The 27,476-nt window shown below is 44.1% G+C and overlaps 2 protein-coding genes across 4 annotated transcripts in view; both read right to left on the bottom strand.

Moving 5' to 3' along the window:
- The window catches only part of LOC144683504 (membrane cofactor protein-like), a 50,851-nt gene extending 48,907 nt beyond the window's left edge, over positions 1-1,944 (bottom strand). For all 3 annotated transcript variants that reach the window (XM_078546569.1, XM_078546570.1, XM_078546571.1), the window contains exon 1: positions 1,622-1,944. In XM_078546569.1, coding sequence (XP_078402695.1) covers positions 1,622-1,676 — 55 coding nt within the window. In that variant the 5' untranslated portion in view covers positions 1,677-1,944. The remainder of the gene's footprint in view (positions 1-1,621) is intronic.
- Positions 1,945-6,888: 4,944 nt separating this feature from the next.
- LOC144684073 (CUB and sushi domain-containing protein 1-like) overlaps positions 6,889-27,476 on the bottom strand; it is a 56,061-nt gene continuing 35,473 nt past the window's right edge. The window contains exons 21-25 of the mRNA XM_078547788.1: positions 22,799-22,872; positions 19,811-19,840; positions 12,538-12,619; positions 11,819-11,906; positions 6,889-8,715 (exon numbers count right to left, since the gene is read on the bottom strand). Of these exons, the coding sequence (XP_078403914.1) occupies positions 11,849-11,906; positions 12,538-12,619; positions 19,811-19,840; positions 22,799-22,872 (244 nt within the window). The 3' untranslated portion in view covers positions 6,889-8,715; positions 11,819-11,848. The remainder of the gene's footprint in view (positions 8,716-11,818; positions 11,907-12,537; positions 12,620-19,810; positions 19,841-22,798; positions 22,873-27,476) is intronic.

Below are 27,476 nucleotides of genomic sequence, written 5' to 3'. Positions count from 1 at the left end.
AAACTCTGTCTCTCACACGAGGAATTCCAGTCTTCACCTTCGAAGATCTAACCTAGGAATTCTCTCCAATTCGGATTTTTTTAATATATTCGTTCATGGGATGTGGGTGCCGCTGGCTAGGCCAGTATTTATTGATCACCCCTAATTGCCCTTGTTCAGAGGGCATCGAGTCACATGTAGGCCAGACCAGGTAAGGACAGCAGATTTCCAGGTGAACCAGCTGGGTTTTCAACGACAATCAGCAATGGTTTCACAGTCATCACTGGACTTTTAATTCCAGGTTTTTATTGAATTCAAATTTCACCATCTGCTATGGTGGGATTGAACCTGGCTCCCGAGAGCATTATCCAGGGTCGCTAGAATACTAGTCCAGTGACAATACCACTATGCCACCACCTCCCCATATGGCATCAACATTGGCCCACCATGCAGGGTTTTAGTCTTATCTCACAAAATTTTGTTCTCATGAATTCTCGAGTATGCACCCAAGCACCAGCTCAGCTCTTCAGCCGTGCCAAGAAGAACACCACTGCTCCAAAGGGGTAGCTTTGTCCCAGTGGCCCACAGCACAGAGTCAGCTACCCTTCAGCTACCTTCTCGGATCGTCAGGGTTTCTCTTGAGCCCCAGACCGGACGGCATCAACAATGGCCCACCTCGCAGAATTTCAATCTCGTTTCCCAAGATTTTGTTCCTCTGGATTCCTGAGAATGCACCCAAGCACTAACTCACCAGCACAACTTCAGATCTCTGGCTGTCCTGTCCCTGTTCCCTCAGTGGGACTCCTCTTTTGGGGCCACTGCCTGTCCCTTCTCACTGTCCCCTGCCTGAAATACTAGTCTTCCATGGTGCTCTGTTCCCAATCTCAGTTTTCACACCTATTTTTTCTCTTTATGCACAGGACCATCCTCAGCCCAAAGAGTTACAAAACTGTGCACACGCAGCCTGCTCCCAGGGTCTGCACATACACAAAAGCTCCAAAGTCTGTCAAGAGTTGAAGTTTTTGTTGTAGTGCCTTTCACATGCTCAGGTCGTCCCAAAGCACTTTACATTCAGTTAAGTGCTTTTGAAGTGTAGGCACTCTTATAATGTGGGAAACATAGTTGCCAACTTGAGCACATTAAGCTCCCAAAAAGAACCATGACCACATAATCTGTTATGATATGGATTGCAGGATAAACATTGGTCAGGACCTCGGGATGCTCCCTTGTTCTTATTCAGAATAGTGATATGAGATCTTTTGCATCCAGCCCGGAGAGCAACATCTTGATTTAACCTCTCACCCGAAAAACGGGACCTCGGACAAAACAGCACCCCCTCAGTACTGGACCGGGTTGTACTCCAGTCCTGCAGTGGGACTTGAAGCCAAAACCTTGTAAGTGGTGAGTGCGCTCCTCGCTGAGCCACATAAAATGTAATGTCAGAAGCCGGATGCTATTAGTTTGATCACCTTTTTTTTAAGATTATTAACGATTTGAAAAAGTGGACGGAATAAAAATAAACTTTTAAAAAATCAATTTAAATTGATTTCCGCCCTTCAAGGGTGGAGTTCACTCTTTTTGCTTGATCTAAAAACCCCCTCCTGAAACAGCAGTAAGGAGCCGGAGCCGGAGCGCTGCTTACCCGTTACCCGGGCCACCCCGATGGCCATTAGAGCGAGGATCAGTCTCTCCGCCATTCCCCACTTCTCTCGATCTTTAAATATTCGGGAAATATTTTTTCTCTCCGCCGGGGTCAGAAATTTAAAGAAAACTCTAGAATGTTCCCTCCCGTTAGACTTTAATCCGGTTTATTTCTGCTTTTCCCGAGTTCGCTTAATTGCCGATATCTCAGTCCCAAGCCCCTGATTTTAACTCCGAGCCCAGTTTCCGTTAATTCACCAACTTTCCCCCGCGACCGCTCAACTCCGTCCATGCGCACGCGCATCCCGACACGCACGGAGCACCCTCACCCACGCATGCGCGTTCCGACACAGACAGACTGACAGAGCGCCCTCATCTACGCATGCGCGTCCCGACACATCTGCAACCACGCCCCCTCCATTTTGCTTCCCGGCATGCACTCGCTGTGCTGTTTACAGTGGCCCCAAAATTCCAGACAGTTTGAAATAAATTGTTTAGTGCTGTGATTGATGAGGGTGTCAAAGTAAACTGGAAATTATTGTTTAACTTTAAAAAAAGTGCTCTGAACTGATGGTAAAACCTTAACCATAACCAGAACATAGGGAAACTGTTTGGCAAATAGTAAAAATAAAAGCTGTTTTTACTTTTATTACAATACATTTCCTCAATTGAGTTCTACAGTGACATAAACTTAAGGAGGGAGTGAGTATTTTTTTTCTTTTTGGATGTGGGCTTCGCTGGCTAGGCCAGCATTTATTGCCCATCCCTAATGCACTTGAGAAGGTGGTGGTGAGCTGCCTTCTTAAACCACTGCAGTCTCTCTGGTGTAGGAACACCCACAGTGCTGTTAGGGAGGGAGTTCCAGGATTTTGACCCAGCGACAGCGCAGGAATGGCGATATATTTCCAAGTCAGGGTGATGTGTGGTTTGGAGGGGAACTTACAGCTGGTGGTGTTCCATTGTATCTGCTGTCCTTGTCCTTCTAGATGGTAGTGGTCGTAAGTTTGGAAGGTGCTGCCTAAGGAGCTTTGGTGAATTCCTGCAGTGCATCTTGCAGATGGTACACACTGCTGCCACTGCTCTTGAGTGGTGGTGGAAATGAATGCCTGTGGAAGGGGTGCCAATCAAGTGGGCTGCTTTGTCCTGGATGGTGTCAAGCTTCTTGAATGTTGTTGGAGCTGCACTCATCCAGACAAGTGGGGAGCATTCCATCACACTCTTGACTTGTGCCTTGTAGATAGTGGGCAGGCTTTGGGGTGTCTGGAGGTGAGTTACTTGCCACAGGATTCCTAGCCTCTGACCTGCTCTTGTAGTCACAGTATTTATATGGCTAGCCCAGTTCGGTTTCTGATCAAAGGTAACCCCCATGATGTTGATAGTGGGGACGTTCAGCAATGGTAGTGACAGTGAATGTCAAGGGATGATGGTTAGATTCTCTGTTGTTGGAGATGGACATTACATGGCACTTGTGTGGCACTAATGTAACTTGCCACTTGTCAGCCAAACCTGGATATTGTCCAGGTCTTGTTGCATTTGGACATGAACTGCTTCAGTATCTGAGGAGTCATGAATGGTGCTGAACATTGTTCAATCATCAGCAAACATCCCCACTTCTGACCTTCTGATGGAAGGAGGTCATTGATGAAGCAGCTGAAGATGGTTGGGCCTAGGACACTACCCTGAGGAACTCCTGCAGTTATGTCTTGGAACTGGGATGATTGATCTCCAACAACCACAACCCTTTTCCTTTGTGCTACTTATGACTGCAACCAGTGGAGAGTTTTCCCCCAATTCCCATTGACTCTAGTTTTGCTAGGGCTCCTTGTTGACGCACTCGATCAAATGCTGCCTTCATGTCAAGTGCAATCACCCTCACGTCACATCTGGAGTTCAGCTCTTTTGTCCATGTTTGAACCAAGGCTGTAATGAGGTCTGGAGCTGCATGGCCCTGGCAGAATCCAAACTGAATGTCAGTGAGCAGGTCGTTGCTAAGCAAGTGCCGCTTGATAGCACTGTTGATGACCCTTTCCATCACTTTACTGATGATGAAGAGTAAACTGATGGGGGGTAATTGGCCAGCTTGGATTTGTCCTGCTTTGTGTGTACAGGACATACCTGGACAATTTTCCACATTGTCGGGTAGATGCCAATGTTGTAGCTGTACCGGAACAACTTGGCCAGGGATGTGGCAAGTTCTGGAGCATAAGTCTTCAGTACTATTGCTGGAATATTGTCAGGGCCCATAGCCTTTGCAGTATTCAGAGCTTGCAGCCGTTTCTTGATGTCATATGGAGTGAATCAATTGGCTGAAGACTGGCATCTGTGATGCTGGGGACCTCCAGAGGAGGCCAAGATGGATCATCCACTCAGCACTTCTGGCTGAAGATTGTAGCAATTGCTTCAGCCTTATTTTTTGCACTGATGTGCTGGGCTCCCCAATCATTGAGGATGGGGATATTTGTGGAGCCTCCTCCTCCAGTGAGTTGTTGAATTTTCCGCCACCATTCATGACTAAATAAATGTATTTTACCTTTAAAACACCCTTTAAAACACTATGATCCATATGAAATATGAACCAATATATTCGCAACAAGTTTGAAAGAGCATCAGCTCACTGGAAGCAAAGTCGTGAGAGTGGCCTGTCCAGCAAAAAGCAGGACTGCAGAACTTAGATCTGATCCATTGGTTGTGGAATCATTTAGATCTGTCTATGACTTGCTGTTTGGCACACAATTAGTCCTGTGTTGTAGCTTCACTAGGTTGACACCTCATTTTTAGGTATGCCTCATGCTGCTCCTGACATGACACCTTCTGCACTCTTCATTGAACCAGGGTTGATCCCCTGGCTTGGTCGTAATGTAGAGCCAGGCCATGAGGTTATAGATTGTGATTGAGTACAATTCTGCTCCTGCTGATGGCCCACAGTGCCTCATGGATGCCCAGTCTAGAGCTGCTAGATCTGTTTGAAATCTATCCCGTTTAGCACGGTGGTAGTGCCATAATACGTGATGGAGGGAATTCTCAATGTGAACACAGGACTCATCGATACTGTCATGGACTAATGCATCAGCAGTTGGCAGGATGGTGAGGATGAGGTCAAGCATGTTTTTCCATCTTGTTGGTTCCCTGCCCACTTGCCACAGACCCAATCTAGCAGCTATGTCCTTTAGGACTCAGCCAGCTCGGTCTGTGGTGGTGGTGCTTCCCCCACCCAGAGTACATTCTGTGCCCTTGCCGCCCTCGGTGTTTCCTCCAAGTGGTGTTCAACATGGAGGTGTACTGATTCATTAGCTAAGGCTGGGGTGGGTGGCAGTACGTGGTAATCAGCAGGAGGTTTCCTTGCCCATGTTTCACCTAATGCCATCAGACTTCATGGGGGCCAGATCTGATGTTGAGGACTCCCTGCACCATTCCCTCCTGACTGTATACTACTGTGCTGCCATTTCTGATGGGTCTGTCCTGTTGGTGGGACCCAGGGATGCTGATGGTGGTGTCTGGGACATGATCTGTAATGTATGATTCTGTGAGCATGATTATGTCAGGCTGTTTCTTGACTTGTCTGTGAGACAGCTCTCCCAATTTAGGCACAAGCCCCCAGATGTTAGTGAGGAGAACTTTGCAGGGCCGACAGAGCTGCGTTTGCCTTTGTCATTTCTGGTGCCTAGGTCGAAGCCAGGTCGTCTGTCCGGTTTCATTCCTTTTTATCGACTTTTTAGGTTGGATACAACTGAGTGGCTTGCTAGGCCATTTCAGAGGGCATTTAAGAGTCAACCACATTACTGTGGATCTGGAGTAACATATAGGCAAGTCCAGGCGAGGACGATAGATTTCCTTCCCTAAAGAACATTAGGGAGTCAGGTGGGTTTTTACAATAATCGACAATGGTTTCATGGTCATCATTAGACTTTTAATTCCAGACTTTTATTGAATTCAAATTCCACCATCTGCCGTGGAGGGCTTCAAACAATTAAACAACACACTGGAGGAGGAGGCTCCACAAATATCCCCATCCTCAATGATGGAGGAGCCCAGCAGATCAGTGCAAAAGAGCATTAACCTGGGTCTCTAGATTACCGGTCCAGTGACAATACCACTACTTTACTGCCTTCCCCAATCTTGGGAGATGTTTGGCTTGGTAGGCTAAGGGAAGGGAAGAAAGCAGCAGAGATAGCTGAACAGAAGATCTTAAATTTAAAGACAAAAAGTCCATCAATTCCTTGCACTTGATGGGAGATAGAGTAGAGGGGGCAGGGGATAGGGTTTAAGGCAATTGTTTATAATGGAGAAGAGATATTGGGGGTTATCTTTGTATTCCAGGATGATTCTGGAATAGTGCATGGTTTGGCAAAGGAGAATAGAACCCAAGACTTTTTGTGGTCCAGCCAGAGTTGTCTGCTAGAAACATTCAAGTCTGCCTGCCTTAGAATTAATGAAGCAGGAAAGGGGGATATACCAGGAGAATGATGAGGGTGAGAGAGTAAGGGTTTTATTGGGGACAATGATGTAGGTCAAAATGTGACTAAGCTGAAGAAATGTTGTGGTGGATGGAAGGCCAAAGGGCAAAGTTCAGAATTTGAGTGAAGTTGCAAATGAATTGAGGGAGAGCTTTTTTTTTTAATGGGGCGATAGAGAAAAAAGTGGGAGTTTGGAGGGGTAATGGAATCGTGAGTGAAGAGGGATACAGAAAAGTGACCAGAGAATCTGAGATGGACACGATTGGAATAAAACAGGCATATGAGATGGTAAAGTCAAGGGAGTGACCATGAATATGTACAGGCAAGTTTATGTGGTATAAGAGGTTAAGGGAGGACAGGTTGCCAGTGAACACAGGAGAGGGGGCACAATGAGACAGAGGTTGAAATCACCAGGGATGAGAACTTGCTTAATAAATCTCATTTGTTAAGAAGAAAGAGGTTGGTCCCTTCATTCACTAAGGTTCCACATGCACCATTGCCCTTGCCAGGTAATGATCAGCTCACACCTCCCGCAACTTGCAGGGCAGAAAATTTGAGCTGAAGGATGAGGGAAAATTTATAACTAACAGGATGTCTTGCTGCACCAAAATTTGAGCCAGTGTGTTTCTTATTAGGAATGATAATTACACATTTGGTACATAGAAAACAAAGAGGGGCTTCAGCTGAAATCTACCAAAAGACTATTTCTGTTGGGAAATAAATGAGATGTCACAAATTTAAATATTTTACAAGGAGAGATTTGCAGAAATTTTTGTCCAGAGAGTTGCTGAATAAAACTGAAAAAACTGGATGCATCACACATGTTTTATTTCAATATTTGAGCACAAACATAAAAATCCAATATCTATATAGCCTAGATAAGTCTGTTAGTTTGCAAATCCTATTACTCTGACAGCAAAACACGTTGAAATGGAATGCAAATAAAATATGGCAAAAAGAAATGTAACCTGGTAATCTGACGTCTGTTACTAATGAAATACACTCAAATTTACAACTTAAGCAACTTAAAAATATATTCCATATCTTGAAAAGCAGGAAGCTATGTGCTCTCTTTATGATTTTAAGAGTCAAAGCCTAAATTATAAAAATTAAAGCAGAAACTTAGGACACACACTATAACATTTTCAGAATTGCCTTATGCCATGAACAGTGAAAGGTTTGATGACATGGAAAAGCAGAGAGATTTGGGACTTCAGGTGCAGAAGACATTAAAAGCACCACTCCAAATGGGTAAGATCATAATAACAACCCTAATGCATTTTGGGAGTTTAATGCAAGAGGGATACAGTATAAAAGTTAAGATGTAATAATAAATCTAAATTAGAGCCACACCTAGAGTAGAGTATTGTGTGCAGCTTGGGGTTTCATAGTATGGAAAGCATGTTGAGTTGACAGAAATTGCATTAGCCTCAAGGGCAATTAGGGATGGGCAACAAATGCTGGTCTTGCCAGCAATGCCAACATCCCTTGAAAGAATAAAAAGAAACACTGGCAAATCCTGATTGTTTAGCATTACCCTTCAGGATTGCAATGACAATGATCTCATTTAAGCTTCTCATCGCAAAGTACAAAAATATTAATATTGGCTTGTTTTTCCTAATAAGGTATACTCTATTTTATACTTGGTACAGTGAAGATACTGTATTTAAAAAATGTCATTTATCGAACATAGCAGCATTAGTTTTGATGCATTTTGATAGTGGAACCACGATATGACTTCTAAGTTTTTGTGAAATGAGCCGGATAAGTAGACAGGATATGTAAATACTTCCATCATATTTACTGTTGAAAAACATTTCATACACAAAAACAAACATTTAAACAGTGGGTCACCTTCAGCTTTCTAACACACAAAATACATTCAAAGACTGCTCAGCTCAAGCAGATGTTAAAAATATGAAAAACAATACACTAAAACAAAAAAGAAAGTCTGAATCAACAGAAAATGTTTAAAGTACATAAGTAAAACAATTTTAACAACAGTTTATTTTAAAAACAGGCATGACATTTACTATTTCCTCAAGATACTTTTTTGAAAATATATCCATATCCACCCTATTTTTAAAGAACATCATAAGCTGCTATAAGCTAATGTCAAATACAGAGATGCTGTTTTACATCTGAGCTCAGATGCGGCAAAGATTGTCATCCCCCACTCCATGTCCCAGCCAAATATAATATTTGTTGTTTTCTAAGGCAGTTGGAAGTTAGTCAAAAATCCAGGTATTTTTCCACAGGATATCAACCAGCTTAAGTTTGGTTCTCTTTACGTTTTTGGAAACAATACTGTGACCAAGTGCTGCAGATATATTAAAATAAATGTAACATTTTACAAAGTATTACTTTTTAAACAATTTTAAGTGTCCAAATTAACATCTTAATATCAATTTTGCAGAGTAGCAGCTATTCCATTGGTTTCCAAAATTAATATAGCTATAAATCTGTTTTTAATTCTTATTAAAATATTGTTGTTAAATGTAAATAAAGTGATAGAAAATCTGAAAAGAAAACCCTAATTCCAGCTTGCTTTGCAACAAATGGAGACTGAAAATATTTCTTTTGAATAGTTTTGGAGAAGCTGCCGGGAAGCTATATCTTGAATAAAGAACTGTTCAGGTTCCTGATCGTTGGGAGAAAAATAGAAAAATGTGTTAAGTGATTGAGCTTAGACTTGGAAAATAGCATGTACCAGCAATAGTTAGTAAGAGCTTGAAATACTTTGGTGAACTCTTTATTTGTGTGACCAATATTTAGTTGACTTTTAAATTGATAAAACCCAATAGTAACACCAAATTTTTCCTCAACTTGTTATCGGGAAGAACAAAGCCATCCTATTTGGCTTCTGCCAAAACATCAATGTCCATCTCAGTCTCTGGCCACTTGCTCAAACTGAGTCCATGAAATGCAACCTCAGTTTCCTATTTAAACCTTAGTTAGATTTAAACATACATTCGAAATTAAGACTGCCTATTTTAAACTCTGAGAAATCTCCTGCCTCTATCCTTGCCCAATAACCAATTCAATGATATGACTTCAAATATAAAAAGCACAAAACTTTTAAAATATTGGCTAAAATTAATAGATGTTTCCAGTGACCTTGGTTGGGGACAGACCTCTCGTCACCTAAAAAATGTAAGGAGGCCCACACCATGAAAATGGGCCCCACTGGGGGAGGATCAAGGCTTGAGAAGCAGTCTGGATATCAGGATAGTTATTTTTTAAAAATTGCATCAGCCTCCTTACAATAAAGCTGAAGGGATATACAATGCTTCCACATGAGAAAGACTGAATGGAGTTGGCAAGCACCTGAAATTACCCCATAATTTTGCATTAGTTCCACTGAACTAAGGTGCCTTCTCATTGACTCTACATACTCTTGTGGAACCAACACTGGAAAGCATCGCTCAAGGTGTGTTGAATTAGTGACAACTATGTGTGAAAGGAAACTGGGCATGTGGGAGCGACGCTCCCTCTCCATTGCGGGAAAGAACCTGGTCATCAGGTGTGAGGTACTCTCGCTGTTGCTGTACGTGGCGCAGGTCTGGCCCATTCCAGACTCCTGCGCGATGGCGATCACTCGAGCCATCTTCCGCTTTATCTGGAGGTCGAAAATGGATCGTGTCCGCAGGGACGCGATGTACAAGCCTCTAGATAAAGGGGGAAAAAACGTGCCCAACATCGCCCTCATACTGATGGCCACCTTTGTGTGTGGCTGCATCAAGCGGTGCGTAGACCCTCAGTACGCAAACACCAAGTGTCACTACGTGCTGAGGTTCTACCTGTCCCCGGTGTTGCGAAGGATGGGTCTGGCCACGCTGCCGCGGAACGCTCCAAGTAGTTGGACCGTGCCATACCACCTGTCCCTGGTGGAAAAATTTATGCAGAAAAACACCTTTGACCACAAGTCCATCAGGCAGTGGTCAGCACGTAACGTCCTAGAGGCCCTGAGGGAAAAGGAGAGGGAGGACCCTGTGGGATGGTTCCCCGAGCAGACTGTCAAAGTCATTTGGCAGAATGCCTCATCGCCAGAACTTTCCAACAAGCACCAAGACGTAGCTTGGCTGGTGGTGAGAAAGGCCCTCCCCGTCAGATCTTTCCTACACGCCAGGAGGCTCACCCCCTCTGCACGTTGCCCTCGAGGTGGCTGTGGTGGGGAAGAGACCGTTGTTCACCTCCTTGTGGATTGTGCCTTTGCAAAGAAAGTCTGGAGAGAGATGCAGTGGTTGCTGTCGAGGTTCATCCCGAGCAGTTCTGTGACACAGGACTCTGTGCTCTACGGGCTGTTCCCAGGGACACACACCGAGACAAACATCAACTGCAGCTGGAGGATCATCAACTCGGTGAAAGACGCACTTTGGTCTGCCCGAAACTTGTTGGTCTTCCAGCACAAAGAGTTGTCCCCGACCGATTGTTGTGGACTGGCACAATCCAAAGTCCAGGACTACGTGCTGAGGGACGCACTAAAGCTTGGGGCAGCTGCCGCAAAGGCGCAATGGGGAAGGGTCGCTGTCTAAGACCTTTCTACCACAGCGCACCGAGAGACTGGGAACTGTTTAGAGCCCCTCGGGCTGTACAGATCAAAATGAAAGGCTGTAAATGATTGTAATATTGTTTGTACTGATGCACCTGGTGATACATCTTGTAAAAGTTTAACCTGGATTGTACCCTTGTAATGTTGTTTTTGAAATGGTTTGGAATGTGATTGAAGATATTTTATGAATAAAGTATATTTTTACAAAAAAAAAACTATGTGTCCTTAACAATTTAGTGTTTTCATTCTCAAAATTGTAGTTATAAGTTCAAGCTGGGATGGTATACATGGCCCCCCCCACCCACCCCACACCAATCTTATTCATCAATTAAGAAATCTTTCTCATGCCCGACATTAATTGATAAATAATTTTTAGCAATATAGGAATGGAAAATAAGAGACACACAGGTCAGTACAATTTGAACATTCCCATATATGCTTATACTTAAATATAAGCATATATTTAACACTGTACCAAAGACAACTGAAAATATAAAACAACTTGCGAACCAGGGGCAGAATCTTTCGTATGGCAGGTGGGCTGGGTGGGAGGGGGCATGGAGCTGATCGTCCACCAATTAAGGCCCCGCCCAGCATAATACGTGACCGGTAGCGCTCAGCACTACCTGTGCAGGCGGGGGGGAGGAGGGAGAGTAGGGGCCAGTGCTCTTTCGTGCATGCGCGTGAAAGAGTGCAACAAATTCCCTAAGGCACGGAGCTGCCTCAGGGAGATCAAATGCGTATTAAAATAATTAAATGATTTAAAAATGTATTTAAACATGTCCCTTCATGTGACCGTGTCACATGAGATAGGACATGTTTTTATTTTTATGGAAACTTTTTTATTTATTTAATAAAAGCTGTAGGAAGCCTCATCCTGCTTGTGGATGAGGTTTCCTAAAAAACGTGAAGGCCACTTGAGCTTTTCACCTGCCCGCCAACCTTAAGGTTGGATGGGCAGCGTTACTAATTACATGAGTTGCTTTCTTAATGGCCTTAATAGGCCTTATACATATTGGCGGACACGCAGCTGACTCCGGTGGACGCCTGCCAAACGAAATATCGTGGGACCACGCGATGGCAATGGGACGCACGCCTGACATCATCGCGCATCATTTTACACATCAGCATGTCGGGCCCGACCCCGCAGGTCGACTAAAAACTTCTGCCCCAGAATTACATAAAGGGTTACCTTTTTTATTTTAAAGTCCTCAATTAAAGATCACACTGAATCATTAGTATGAGGGCTCATGGGGATACCGTTGGCAAGGTAATATTCCCTGCAAAGGAAACGTGTGATAAGCATAGATTAAAATTTAATGATAATAGCAGAATATAATGTTTATGTATATGTGATGATATTTTGATAAAAGACTACAAATCCCACGTACAAAGCAAAATGCAGCACTTAGTTTAAGTAGGTTAAGTTAATTAAAATTCTTCACATTCCTCAAGGCAACTATTACTGGTAAATATTTACACAATAAACTGATTGTTTGCTGGAGCTCAGGATCAGAAACATTCAAGTGGAAGTTGTGTATGAAACCAAATTATTTCCAGCTGTGGGGAGTATGGAGATAAGTGTGAATTGTATAGGATTAAATGTTTGATTTATATTTACAAATCAAACTAAAATCCGCTGGCTAGTTTATAAATAGAGTATTACCAACCTGTGGCCCTGCTTAAGTAAAGAAAACCATGGCCAACTATCATGGTATTAAAACCAGTTGCTTAACTGATTTGTTTTTGAAGTTTCATTATGTCAAGTAAAGCTCATTGTGTTGCAAGGATGGGGGGAGGTTGGAAGAGGAGTGGAACAAAGTTTAAAAACAAAGTTTAAAATGCATAAAGAAGACTTTATGGCTTTTTTGAAGATACGAAACAATTCAGGGGAATATAAAACTGTCTTACCCTTTATTCGATAACTGTTTTCGACAACAGCACACGGCACAAAAAATTACACCAAGGACAGCAACAATACCCACGTTAATTCCTTAAAAAATACATCCATAAGGTACACAATTATTAAAACAGGGAAAAAAAAACATCTTTCGGTGCATAAAAGTACAGATTCCTCTAGCACAATAAACAGAATAAGCAACATTTTCTTAAATTGAAAACATTTCAACTTCTAAATGCTGCTATCTTGAACTCATTTCAAAAATTTTAGTTTTTTGTAGTGAACTGCCTTCATTCAAACAGTTGGTTTTAATAAAATAAACATTACCAAAAACTGTAAAACTGAATGATAAACATAAAAAATGTACAGTTTCACATCCTTATAAATTGTGTTGTATAACTGAACATATCTGGATTATAAAATTAAGCAATCATTGGTTATGTTTTTCTCTGTTAGACGTTAATAAAAAAAAATGTTGGATGGTATATGAAGTGGAGAAGCTCCTCCCTTTCCATCCCCTATTACTATAATCAGCTAACAGGAAGCCTTTGGATGGAATTTTCTGCTCCCACCAGTGGCGGGAATCATGGTGGGAGGAGGCACGAAATTTGGCGTGATTGGAAAAGTCTGTTTCCCACCAGTGGGAAATTAATTTGGAATTTTGTTCTCCCGACTTTGATGGCTGGTTAAAAGGCAGGTCAAGTTTTGCGCTGATCTATGTCGGAAACCATATTTGCATTAATTTGCATCTCATGAATGCTCATTAAAAGGCCAAACTTGCTGGAATTACATTCCCCTCCAATTTAAGTTAATCAGAGAGGTCTGTTTCATGGCTGTATTTAAGTGACACACAGCTGGTGACCTTCAGTTCATCCATGACTTGGAAGTCAGCAGATGCTGCTTTTGCCTATCTTTAAGACCGTAGCTGCAAAATATCATGTGTCTGTAACACAAGCTGCACCAAGGCTGGGCATGGGAGACAAGACCAGTGAGGAGGGGTGAGATGGAGGCAGGACTGGGGGGAGTGGGGGAAACACGAGAAGGGAGAGGTCTCAGGGAGTGTGGGAGGAGCTCAGTCAAACAATTTTGGGCCGATTGAAGGGGCACCCTATAAATTTCTTGCTCAAATCATGGAGAGCATTGCTCAGCAGAGGTGCCCGTGATGACCTCATGTCAACAAGATTTCAAGAGGAATAAGGCGAAGACAAGTGTTCACAATCAAAGTTATCTTCTGACTTCGATGCAGGGGACACAACAAAACCTTAATTCTCAGTGTTAACATATCAGGAAAGGTCATCAATCTCACAATGATCACAGAAAGAGTGTAAGTCACTTCTGTCCCAATGATGGGGTCATCCTTGGAAGACACAGGAGCCTTGGGAAATTGTGGCAGCTGGAGACTATGATCAGCACTCCATTAGCACACCTTCTTAAGCGACTGCACATAGTGCAACCCTTTCAACCATAGCATCAACAAGTCAGTGGGCATGGCAAGTTTCAAGAGGCTGAAACACCATTGCACAAATGGATGCACTCATGCCAGTATGACAGCAGCTTAGCAAGGCAGCACTAACAAGAAAAACATTAGTCAATGGTTAGCGCTCGACCGTCTGAAGAGGGAGCAGCATCCGGACTGCAACGTCTCTCCAAGCGCCAGCTCTCATGGATGAATAGTGCAGAGGCCTCAACCTGCTACTGAACCCCAATATGCTTTTGGACATCAGGACACAATGACTTGTTGCTCTACATCATGCACCCAAAGCTGCAAGTTATGTTTGTAATGTCCTCACAGAGAGTGAATTGGCAGGACCATGGTTTGATTAGTTATAAACACATGACCTTGTATTCATCAAAAGCCTGCCAAGTTTATGTCCTGCATTACCTTGGCATTTGGGAGAAACGTGGCCCAGTCAGTATTGACACAGCAGTTAATGACAACTTCTTCCCTTCATAGGTCCTGTTATGACTCGGGAGATGTCCCAAAGCATCACTTTCGTAGCATTACCGGGCTCGACATTGTCCAATTCACAAAGGCCAATTCTTTCTATATACTCTTAGTCAATGAGTGCAATGTTGTTTAGTGAATTCCACATTGAATTGCGTACTGTGCCTTTACAGAAGAATCCTGTAAAGCACTGCTAGGCAGCCGTTCTGGAGCAAAGTAAAATCCTCACAGGTAATTAGACAGGATCATCACGATGAACACACGCCTCTGACATCACACACTCATTTCCCTCTTGCATTTCTAATGTCACCAAGTGAAACCAACTTCCATCATTCAGCGTCATGCACGAGGAGAGTGGGAACTAAGAAATGAATAACGCTCAGCCTTAAATGTGGAGACAGTAACATGGAGTAGGGAGATATGAAAGTATATGGTACTCGTTGATGAATACCAGTATTCCCAAAAACTCACCATCATAAAATAAACGCCATTGCAAAGTACACTTTAAAGAAATAATTCTAATGTTCGTCATGACAAATACTTTTGCCATCCACAAACTACAGATTTCAGTGTGACAACATCAGGATAATCACTAACCTTGAAGAGCAATTCTCCTGAGGACAAATAATGTCTGCCTGAGATCTAAGGGTCACAGGTTTATTGTCCAGTCATCACTGTCACTTATGAAGTGCCTTTGTTAATTCGCAGATTTGGAAATAAAGGCTAATCACTGTGATCAGATTGTGCGAGACTTAATGCAACTGAAGTTCCCAGCTGGGAGCTCATTGAGGGGTTTACATTCTTGACCCTTGAATGAATGTGGTACCTTGCATCACATCGATTGAATACCCGTGCCACCATTGTGCATTCAACACTTCTTAATTTTTCTTGCCCTACTGTTACATCTAGGTGCAGCCCCAACATCTGCAGCAGAGGTGGAAGCAGCCTGCTGACTGCTGTGCCCTATCGTATGAGATGACTTTGGCGGTGTCCTCTGATGGCCCGAGGTCTGGAGGGCCGCAGCCTGCTAAGGGTCTCCTGCTCAGCCTGACCTGCTAGAGTTGATGGGGTCACAGGCAGAGGGGATTTGAATTGGTAGGACACCCTTGGAGTGTCCTGGGTGGATGCCCTTGGGATGTCTGGCTGACGCTCCTCCTCCCTTTTGGTGCCCGATGGTCCCCTCCCTGACTCCGAGAGGAGAAGGGGCACCTGGCAGGAGGCCAAGGTGCCTTGTCCCCCTCTCATGTAGCCACTGCTGGAATGGGCCCATGGCTAGAGTGACGGTATGCAGATCCGAGTGCAAATCCAGCAGAAACTGCTGGACCTGCAACTTCAAGGCGGTTGCAATCCTTCCCATGGAGACTTTGATGCTCACATGCCAGAGGCACAACATCAGACAGAACGTGGACAAATTCCTTTGTTCCAGTCTGCTGATGTCCTCTGACAACTCTGTCTGATGTTCCCCTGCCTGTCTCTGCATCTCCAACATTTCTCTTGGGGTCGATTCCAGAGGCTCATCATCAGACTCGGACTCAGCAGGGGCCTGGTCTCCAGCAGTCCACAGAGTGTCGGAGACCTCTGCTGTCACTGCCTCTGTCTGCTGTGGACCCATGTCTGTGAGGTGATCACTGGAGCCAATTCTAGGACTACATCCCACCGAGGTGCATGTATCTGTGCTGGTGGAGGGTGCAGGTGAACACAGAGACGTGTCATCATCAGATGATTGTTTTGCATCCTCATCTGAGTTGGTTTCAGGGTTGGGGCTGAGGTGTGCATTGGAAGACATCCATCACTTTTTCTTGCTGGAACCTAGAATAGAGAGAAGAGAGAATTAGTGAATGGCTTGAATACCTACATTATAGGTCACTCACAGTCATTGTCCACGTGTGGCCGATGTATACTGGATGCTCCCTCACTGACTTGTAAGGGGAGGCTGATCTCAACTTCCGTGCAGGAATGATCCCTATCCTCTTCAGCCAGTTCTGCAGCCTGTTCCTCATGGGTGGAGAGTGTTCTCAACTCTCGAGTCCCCCGTCTGGTCTTTGCTCTCTCCCTTTTGTTGTGGGCAATCTTGTCCTGCATGAAGATAGATGGACAGACTATGATCAGACGAAATAGGAGCAGAAATAGGCCATTCGGCCCCTTGAGCCTACTCTCCCATTCAATAAGGTCATGGCTGACCTGTCTGTGTTTCGAATTCCACATTTCCATCTATCCGGTAATTTTTGATTCCCATGCCTTACAAGAAACTATCTACCTCTGCCTTAAAAATATTCAATGACCCCACTCCCACTGTCTTCTGAGGCAGAAAGTTCCAAAGTTGCACAACCCTGAAAAAGAAGTTCAGAAGCATGCATGCCTGTTGTGTCTGCTGAGCCTCTCCCAGTAAATGTTTAAGATGCCACTTGTGAAGGGTCTTACACGAGGTGTTGAGTTTTAGTGGCAGGCAGACATTCAGTGCTGATGTCCCATCTGCTGGTCACGTGTGACATTCTTGTGGACTCTAAAACCCTTAGTCTACCTGATACCCTTATGAGAATTTGAGTTTGGAGTGAGTAGAAGTTTCAATCACCCTGTCGGAGCATATCAGATCATTCATCCCTCTCCTGCACTGCAGGGCAGTCCTTTTTTGTTTCCCATGGGTGCTGACCTTCCCTGCAACCTCCTCTCAGGCTGGCGTGGTCAGGTTGGTGGACCTCCTGGTCCCATCCCATCTCCTGCCCTTCCTGGATGGACCAGAGGAGACTCCCTAGAGAGGCCTCGCTGAACTGTGGAGCAGACGGTTTGGATCTTTTAGGCACCATGGAGAACCTGAATGACACAACACCAGGCCTGCAATGAGTGAATGTTTGCGTGGGTGCTGTTTAAATATGGCACCAGGACCTTCAACCCCATTAGGTAACAGCGGGGCTGATGAAGCCCTGCCAACCCCTCCATGAGATTCGACGAGTTCCTTAAAGTTGCATAATTAATGAGCTTAAAAGTGGAAGATTGCAAGGGCTCATCTGACCTGCTTCCCAGCGGGAATCATGCTGACTTTTCCGCTCGCCACCACACTTAGTTTCCAAAATGGAAAGTTCTTCCCTTTATTCTTGGGAAATACAAAGATAGTACATGTGATTTTTTTCTTGCACTGCAATATTTTTGTATTATTTTTTGTTTTTGGTGGGAGTAGTAGCAGATTGGCTGCCTGTTATACACCCCACCTAATTTTCCTTTCAATTGGCTTCAACAGGTTTTTGTTTTCTGCTAAAATAAAAATTACACCAAAAGTGTTCAAAGCTAAAGGATGTATCTCAAAAAAGGTAAAAAAAATCCTCACTTTATATTCCTTTCCTTTCTATCTATATATATATATATATATATATATATATACATAGTCATAAGAACATAAGAATTAGGAGTAGGAGTAGGCCATTTGGCCCCTCGAGACTAATCTACTATTTGATAAGATCATGGCTGATTTGACTGTGGCCTCTACTTTCCTGTCTAGCCCTGTACCCTTTGATTCTCTTATCAGTCAAGAATCTATCTAACTCAGCCTTAAAAATATTCAACAACCCTGCCTCCACTGCACTCTGGGGAAGGGAGTTCTAAAGATTAACAACCCTTAAGAGGAAAAAAAAACTTCTCATCCCCAATTTAAATGGGAGACCCCATATTTTCAAACCATGTCCCCTAGTTCTAGGCTCCCCAACAAAGGAAAACATCCTTTCAACATCCACCCTATTAAGTCCCCTCAGGATCTTATTTGTTTCAATAAGATCATCTCTTATATAGGCCCAACCTGTCCAACGGTTTCTCAGAAGACAACCTCTTTATCCCAAGAATCAGTCTAGTGAACCTTCTCTGCACTGCTTTCAATGCAATTATAACCTTTCTTAAGTAAGGAGATCAAAACTGTACAGAGTCTCACGAACACCCTGTACAATTGTAGCAAAACTCCCCTACTTTTACATTCCATTCCCCTTGCAATAAATGATGACATTCCGTTTGCCTTCCTAATCACTTGCTATAACTGCATACTAACTTTGTGATTCACATGCCAGGACACCCAGATCCCTTTGTACTGTAGAGTTCTGCAATCTCTCTCCATTTTAACAATATGCTGCTTTTCTATCCTTCCTGCCAAAGTGGACAAGTTCACATTTTCCCACATTATATTCCATCTGCCAAATTTTTGTCCACTCACTTAGCTGACCAAGATCCCTTTGAAAACTCCTTATGTCCTCTTCACAACTCACTATCCTCTCTATCTTTGTGTCATTAGCAAATTTAGCAACCATACATTTGCTCCCTTCATCCAAATCATTGATATGGATTGTAAATAGTTGAGGTAGGTAGTCGTGTGTCAGTTTGGCAAGAAGCCAGAGAACACTGCACAATAACTGAGGGAGAAAAGGTACGCATGACACTCAAGGCACAGCTGCATACCACACGAGGCAAAAAACGTAACTAATAATGTCTTGATGAGATTACAATGGAAAATTGTTTTGAGGAGGATCATAGTAAGCGAAAAGCAAATGGAAAGATGGGCAAACTTAGTACTTCAGACCTGGATTTTTCAGTCTCTCACTCCGTCACTCTCACTCCCACACACATTCATTCACTCTCTCCATCACACACACACTCACTCACTCTGACACACACACACACATGCACATATAGGGCACCGTCTCCTGCCCGGTGAGGCAAGGTGCTGCAGGGTTAGAGCCCAGGAAGGACAAAGTTTTGGCAGGCTGGGGGAGGGCGAAGTTTTAGCAGGCCCAGGGAGGGCAACATTTGCCTACGAGGCAAGAGGGACAGCACTTCCATTTCACGACTGTATATGTGAAGTTGGATGAACCTAGCTCATTGGGTAAAAAGAGCCTCAAAAACAGAGTTAAAAATTACAACTTTATGAAATCTATTTCTATTGGCCAAGCCAGCCAAACACTCATGCACCAGTTTTAAGTAGGTTGAACGACAGAGGAAGAACAGGTAAGTAGAATACAAAATCCAGCATGGGAATTACTAATAATTTTCAACAGATATAACAAATCTTATACTGTGCTGTTCATTAGGTATGCAAGGTACCTGCAATACAACATTTAGCTTGGAGCCTCACTGACTAGGAACACCAGCGGAGCCTTGAAGAATTTACCCTTAAATATTGTTAAAGTACCAAAACTTCATTAATAATCATTCTGACTAAACTTACCAGTTTGAATAGTTGGGATACCAATTCAGTCAGTACATTTTAAATATACATTTTTGATTTCCAACAGTTAGTAAATAGTAAAAAATGTACTTTGATGTAGTTCGTAAAATTTGTGTTACCTTATTGATTTCCTACTTACCAACAACATTTTGTACAAGTCCACTTGGTGCTATAGGATTTTAAAAGAAACCAAGTTAATAACACAAATTCATAGCTTTCAAACCTCTGTCCTAAAGTCTAAAAGATTCCATGCTGCCTTTCATTGTGCGAGCCTGAATTAGTGAGGGGTTAAATAAACATCATTCCACATGCAGCAGTTGTTAAAAAGACATTTGGAAAATCAGCCCAGACTACCAATGCCAATGAGAAAGTGGGGCCATTCCCCCCTGTCCCCTCCCTGTTTTCTTAGCAACAAAAGTAAAGTAACTGTAGCAGTGGGGATATTGTACTTCAACTTAGTCTCTGCCCACTGACTGTTCCCGCTGAATGTAACTATACCCAACCAAGGATCTCAATCAAAAGTTAAAAAGTAGTTTAGTGCCTAGGGCAATGGTTTTCACGTATTTTCATGTCATTATAAAAGTTGATTTCATAGATTCCACACCCCACCACATAGGGCTAATGGAAATCTGTGAGTAAATAAAAATGTCTCTCTTTGTTTTCTTTTCTTTTCTCCTGTTTCTCTCTTGATCATCCTTTCACATCCAAGTCCATGTCCTTACACTCTTCCAACTTATTTGCTTATTCTCTAAGCTCCTCCCTCTCATTCATTTCCACTTCCCTCTCTTTTAAATTTTATTTATTTTGTCTCGCTCCTATCTGGCTCTGCAGCACGCTTGTCTCTATCTATTTTCCACATGATCAAATGCAGGCGCTGCATGGGACAGTGGGAGGAAGGCAGTAAAGAGAATAAGTGTGGGACTTAGAGCACCAAGGCAGCACAGGGAGTGGGAGATAGTGGGTGGGATTTTCCAGCCCTGCCCACCACCAGGATCACCCAGTCCCGCGGAAAGTCAATGGACATTTGGCTGGGCTGCCGTACCCCTGCGGTGAGTCCCGCCATGGCGGGACTGGAAAATCCCGGCCAGTGGGACAGAGCTGAAAAAGCCCAAATAGTAGAGGGTCATGAATGAAAAGGATAAGGATTACAGCCAATTAAAATAAAGCATTTCAGCACTGGCATCATTCATTTAAATCAACAATAGGGCATTGGTTCTTGTTCTTACCAGCTGCACACTACATTTTCTGTTGAGAATCAGTGGGGTAAATAGTTAAGATTAATTGTTGACCTTTTGTTATTCCATAAAAACTACATCATCATAGTCCAATTCTGTGTCTGAGGCTGAACCAGACTTTTCATTATTGTTCTATTTAACTTTGAGCTGTGCTTCCAATGCCATATCCTCTCCATCACCAACACTGTCTATTTCAACTTCCTTCATTAAAGATAGCCCCTCTGCTAACTGTGCTATTCTATCTCCCTGTGATTCATTAGCTCTCTAAGTCCCTTGCCCAACTTCAGTGCCTTCCTCCCTCCTGACCCTTAAAATGTTGTCCTGAGATAATACCAACACTGTGCCTGCTTCAGCCCATCAGCTGCTGGAAACTTCATCCAAGTTTTTATCATCTCTAGATTGGACTATTCCAATATTCTCATGGCCAGCCTCCATTTTCTACCCCTCATAAGCTTCACCTAATCCATAGTTTTGCTGCCTGAATCCCGACTCATACCGTCCCATTCGTCCATCCCCACTATTTTCGCTGACCTACTATGCTTCCTGATCTAGCAATGCCACAACTTTAAAATGTATCATTGTGTTCACATCCTTCTTTGGCCCTGCCCTATTCTCAAGTCCTAAAATGTCCTTCAGCCCTTAAGTCCTTCAGTAGGCAAAAACAAGAATCAATGCTATGAGAATTCAGCTTTCTTCCAATTCTAGTCTCTTTGCACCTCTGCTTCCTTTGCCTCATCTATTGGTGGTTGTGGTTTCTGCGACTTGTTCCGCAACTCTGCAGTTCCCTCCCTAAACTTCTCTGCCTCTGTTCCTTGCTGTCCTCCTTTAAATCACCTATTAACACTTACATATTTGACTAAGCTTTTGGTCACCTATCTTAACATCTCCTTATGTGTTTCGGTGACTTGCCAGTGAAACTTAAGTGATGCAACCTGTCACATAAAGAGTATTTAAAAAAAAAGAATTAAAGTTCAGTGTGGATGATGGTGAGGAAGTCTGAGGTGGTATAAAAGGGGAAAGATATTAGGAATGTGCAGTAAGGGGCAGAAAAGATGGGGGACAGGGACAATAAAGAACAGGTGAGCAGAGTGGTAAAGGTGGGTAGAAAGAAAAATAAAATACATGACAATTTCCTATGGTTGGGAAATTGGCAAAAATAATGAAGTCAACAATGAGGCTCATCTCTGTATCTTAGAAGCCTCTGGCCAAATTCTTTTCATGGCCTCTCATGGCCATCCATTGACTCTCATGGTGTTTCATTGTTCCCCTCCTCTGGGTTATCTGTTGTGCCTTGCACCAATTCTCAGGCCGTACAACATCACCAAATTCTGATTCTTCTTTTCCCAGCCTGTTTCTCCTGCCTTTTTTGATGCTAGTCCTTTTCTACCTTATTCCTCCATTTATACTTTGTGTTCATCTGCTATCCCCCAAACTCTCCATACCACCACTCTTCCACTTACTGGCTTTTGCACTTTTCCTTTACCTGCCGCTTCCACTATTTAGATTCCCATGGCCCAAACTACCACTTGCTGACAGCTAAAACTCCACAAGAACTAGCCCCTCCTACACTTTGCATCACCCACCAACACTCCAACACTACCATTTGCACCAGGGCAGAAGATTAACATCTCCTGAAAGGAGCAGGATTGATTTGTTGAATGGTCATTTCTCATTTCACACATTATAAATCTTGCATGTGCAATGTTGAATCAAAACATTGACCAACTGTTTCCCTCCCATTCCACAAAGTCAGAACTCCAAGCTTGAGGATGCCAAAATTCTGTAGGGAATAAAATTTGGAGCTGAACCAACACTACATGACAACTCATTGAAAGTGGCTCAATCATTTGGTATAGTTAAGCAAGTAAAAAAAAAAAGGCAAGATAACTTACGTTCACAGGATGGAACCTCACCATCCCAACCCTCAGCTGTACATTGCCGATAATCTCTACCCACCATTGCGTATCTAGAAAAAGAGAAGCAAACCACCTGCTATCAGAGACATGAAGGTTAATTAGTAAAGTGTTATAGTTTGATGACCAGATAAGAAACAGGACATTCATAGAAGAGACGTCTATTAAACTATCAACAAATTATGTTAAAAAAAATCAAATATGGAACTAGCTTAGCAGAACAATAAAGTAAGAATCAAATACTGTTGTATCATGGCAATGGAATGAATGTCAGTCGCATTCTTCAGATTGCAACAGATGATGGAGGAGTCTGTCTGCCTTTAGTCTGAAGCGATAGTGCCTGCATGCCAATGCAACACTGGTAGGATGGCAGCTGCCATGGAGACCTGGGTCCAGGATATCAGTCTTGCACTGCTGCAGGAGCAGCACTCCATCGCTATAGTCCTTGGTGGTATCTATCAGTGGCTACACGAAAGTGGGGTGGGGCACCTAGATCTCACTCCAGCTGCTCCCTCTGCTCAAGGAATCAGCCAGGGGCCCTCGGGCACCCATAGAGAGGAGGAGCAGTAGCTGGTCACCCCGGAGTCATCCAGTGAGCCCGGGAATGTCCGGCTGATCCCAATTCCCTTTTCCTGTGACCCCCATTACCTCCAGCTCCACGGGCTGAGAAGGGAGCATCTGCCCCACAACAGGACACCCAAAGCAGGCCGGGGCCCTTGGGGTCTCAGCCCTCAAGAGGACGCCCACCAAGGGCATCACAGACAACAGGACATAGCAGCCAGCAGGCTGCCTCCACGTCCACTGTGAGTGTCGGGGAAGCACCAAGACGTAGTGGTGGGTTAGGAAAGTTAAAAAGCTTTAGGAGCACAATGGGTGTTCACAACATGTATATAATGTTCACAAGTGTAAATAGAATCACACCCATTTCACATTTCCTTTTGTGAATGCCTCATGTTTGTGATTAGTTGTGATGTGAGACCATGGTTACCCCCCACCCACCACCACTTATCGCAGATGTTGCTATCATGGGCCCCTCATCCATGTAGTGTGCTTCCATATTACCACAGAATGAGGCTCTTTTCCAGATCATTGTTGGCATCAGTGATGCCTCAACCTTAAGGTTAAGTGTGCTTGTGGAACGAGCCCCGTTCACATGTTTTGCAGGGTCATGTCATGTTTATTCTTGGCTGTGTAAGATTGAGGCAGAGGTGTTCTCCAATCTCATCTGTATTCTTGAAATGTGAAAGTGTTGTGCACAAGGAAACTTGTGTTCACACATGGAGAAGGGTCATATATCATGCAACTCCATGTGCTCTCTGTCTTCCGGGAGGGTTTTCATGCTATGATCCCATACTCAGAACTCATGTGTGCTGCTGTCTGCCAACCGTGTTTCTGACTTTCAAAGTGTACATCTGCTAAGCTTACCAATAAGTGAGAGGACCTTGCCACCTCAAGGTGCTGAAGCTTTGCCCCTCTTAGCCAATTATTGCCCTGGTGCTCAAACCTACAACCTTGAGCACTTCTCAACCTGTAATTGTCTGAAAGGACTTTGGAAGACTTCGATCAAAATCAACCCATCGAACCCTGCACTCTGGAATTGGTGTTATTGAACTGTTTTATCCCACCCTTAAAATCCATGATTTGTGTGTCTTATGTGTCTTGTGTGTGTGTGTGTATATAGGGATTTAAGAAGGAGGTAATGTTTAAGTTATAGTGTTAGAAATTAGCAGTTCATATTTCTTTCTTTTGCCACTGGCTAATGACAGTTTATTCAATAAACAGTCATTTTCTGCTTGCAATCTGTTAACCTAAATTAAACAGTTAGGTAGAATTGGGGCAATCTGGTGGTTTGATCAAACTTTTCACGTTTGTCGCGACTCGGGGAACAGTGGGGCTTGATATTACAGCGCACTATCCCCAGTGAGTCATGAAACTGCAAAGGTCCCCAGTGGAGCCCTGGAAGAAGCCACTGGCGTACAAGTTAAGAGTGGCAGTGACTTTAAGATCACTGGCAACGGTTGCCCTGCCAGTCCCCATGGTATCAATCCCTGGAGAATGCGGCAAATGAGAGTCAACAGGTCCCTGATCATGCAGAGGCGTCGGCAATGGGGTAAGGGAATGGGGGGGGGGGGGTGGCGGGTGGCAGTGGCATCAAAGTGGTATCAAAGACCCAGGTAATTCTCTGGGCACCTGGATCCGAATCTATGGCAGATGGTGAAATTTGAATCCAATAAAAATCTGGAATTAATACCGGCGACCATGAAGCCATTGCTGAATGTTGTTTAAACCCATCTGGTTCACTAATGTCCTTTATGGAAGGAAATCTGCCATCTCTACCTGGTCTGGCCTACATGTGACTCCAGACCCACAGCAATGTAGCTAACTTCTAAAAAAACTTCCCTCTGAACAAGGGCAATTAGGGATGGTCAATAAATGCTGGCCTAATCAGCGACATCCACCTCCCATGAACAATTGAAAAAGAAAGACACTGGTTCTTGCTCATTCGCAGATAAGAAGTATGAGTTCTGTCCACCCTCAGTTTTGAGAGCTGCCTAAGCATGACATTTCTGTGAGCCTCATCCTCTGCATCCAGAGGGGGCTCTGTTGACCCTTGGTCTTGAGGGTTTGGCTCCTCCTTTTGGTGAGCCAAGCACCTCTGTCGCAATCTTCTCCTTTTTCTCTCCTGAATGTATGTGATTATGGGGCAGCAACAAATCCAGGCACTATCTTCCTGATGGTCTCCTCTCAGCAGTATCAATGAGAAACAGACAAGAGTCAGCATTAGTCACCAAAGGTCCTCTTTCTATCAATGACGCGTCAGTGAATGTGGGTTCAAGGGCTTTGTTTCTGTGTCGGTAACTATTCGTCCCTGAAATGATGGCCAGTGAGTGGTGCATTTCAAGGTTCTCCTCCCTCCCCTTTACATGACCGACTGCTATGATATTGCTTTGGCCAAGCACGTGTAGGTGCTGCTTTCGGTCCAGGCACTGGGATCCTCATCCAATGCACTCTAATACTACACTCTTTGGAATAAACATGAGGGTCAACTTTTAGTCAGGAAATGAGATTATTTGAGAGGGGCCTGAGGCTTCTCTTCTGTGAACCGTCTACCGCCACGCTTCTAACACGCTTCTGAAGCTTGTCCAGTCACCCAATTGCTCTGGAGTGTGTTATCGCTCTGGGAAATTTCCACACTGTGAACAAGGGGTTAAAACAAGGAGATCGATTAGTGCCACTTTGCAGGATTAGTCTTGCACGAGTGCGCATCATTGCTTCACTTTCCTGATTCCCTGCATTGTCACTGAAAGGCTTCTAACATGTCTCAGCTGTGCCTCTCTCCACGTTTGGGAATACACACTTCAGTTAGGTGCTCCTCTAATCGGCCTCCCCCAGAGAATGCACCTGTCTTCCAATCGGCCCTCACAGCCCTCACCAGCATAGTTTCTCCTCATTTTAATTTTGTACTCCGCCATTGCTGCAAGTTGGAAGATGGTGGTGCTGAGCTCTTACTGCCAGACCACCCTGGGCCCTCTCAGTGTGAGTATGGACACCCCTCCCATCGTCCCAGAGAATCTTAATGTTCAGGCTTCCCTCCCTTACAGATTTCTACATCCTCCCTCTGTATTGCTTGATCCCATTGTGTTTGTTGCGGATATCTGTTTGTTAGCCCCTAAGCATTTTGAGGTGGATGTGCCTCTGGTCCTCACCCCTTCCCATCTTGGGGCCACTTGCACAGTCAAACATATACCACCCCCCTACACCCTCGGATACCCCCACAATGCCTTTTCCCCTTCTGTAGGCTGCAGATGCCTCTCCTGACTGAGTGCGCCATCTGTGGCCCAATATGATCCCAGAAACCCCAAGGACTGAGGCACGTGATGTTACGACAATGCCCTGTGCACAACATGCTGGGCATGACTCAGGCTGGACTGACATGCCTTCCCTGCACCCCCCAACCCCCGCCTCCTGGACTGGGACAAGGACAGTCTATACAAGCTCAACAAAGTAAACTAAAGCACTTCTTCATTCAGCGCTCCTCCCATTCTAGCCCCAAGTGGCTTATGTCAATCTGTAACATTCTCTCTCTCCATTCTGGCACTGAGGACGATAACCACCGCACCCTCCCCCAACCATGTGTCTGGGTGCAAACTTCCCCACTCATACCCACCCAGTGCAACCCTAGCCCTGCAGCCCCTTCCCCTGCCTGAGGCCAGTTACCCCCCTTCTCTTGTGCAGCCCCAACACTGCAGCCCACTAAAAGTCACCTCTGCCTTATCACTGGTCTGGTAGGTAGAGAATTGCCTGTGACACTCCCCTAAAAGCGATGCAGTGCTGCCTGCGAAGGCTGGCGCTGACAACCGTGACTGCTGCGTGATGCAAGGTAGGCGGACAAACCTCGAAGTCACAAGCAAAGCGCAGGTCGCCAGGTGCACATCGCTTACGTTGTTCTAATTGCATGCCCACATGGCCTAATGATCCAGCGTGGGGTAATGATTCCGGTGAGGAGTCCTTATAATAAGATGCAAATATATTGAAATGGCGTTCCTGACATGCCTTGGCATGAAATGTGGTTCACCATTGACAGCTGGAGCGCACAATCGGGACCTGCTTTTACGATGATGTAAAACTGAGTTTTTCGCGATATTTTCCATTCCTG

The sequence above is a fragment of the Cetorhinus maximus genome, chromosome 8, assembly GCF_964194155.1.
Source record: "Cetorhinus maximus chromosome 8, sCetMax3.hap1.1, whole genome shotgun sequence".
Classification (NCBI taxonomy): Eukaryota; Metazoa; Chordata; class Chondrichthyes; order Lamniformes; family Cetorhinidae; genus Cetorhinus; species Cetorhinus maximus.
The sequence above is the reverse complement of the archived record's forward strand: the minus strand, read 5'-3'. Positions and strand labels throughout refer to the sequence as shown.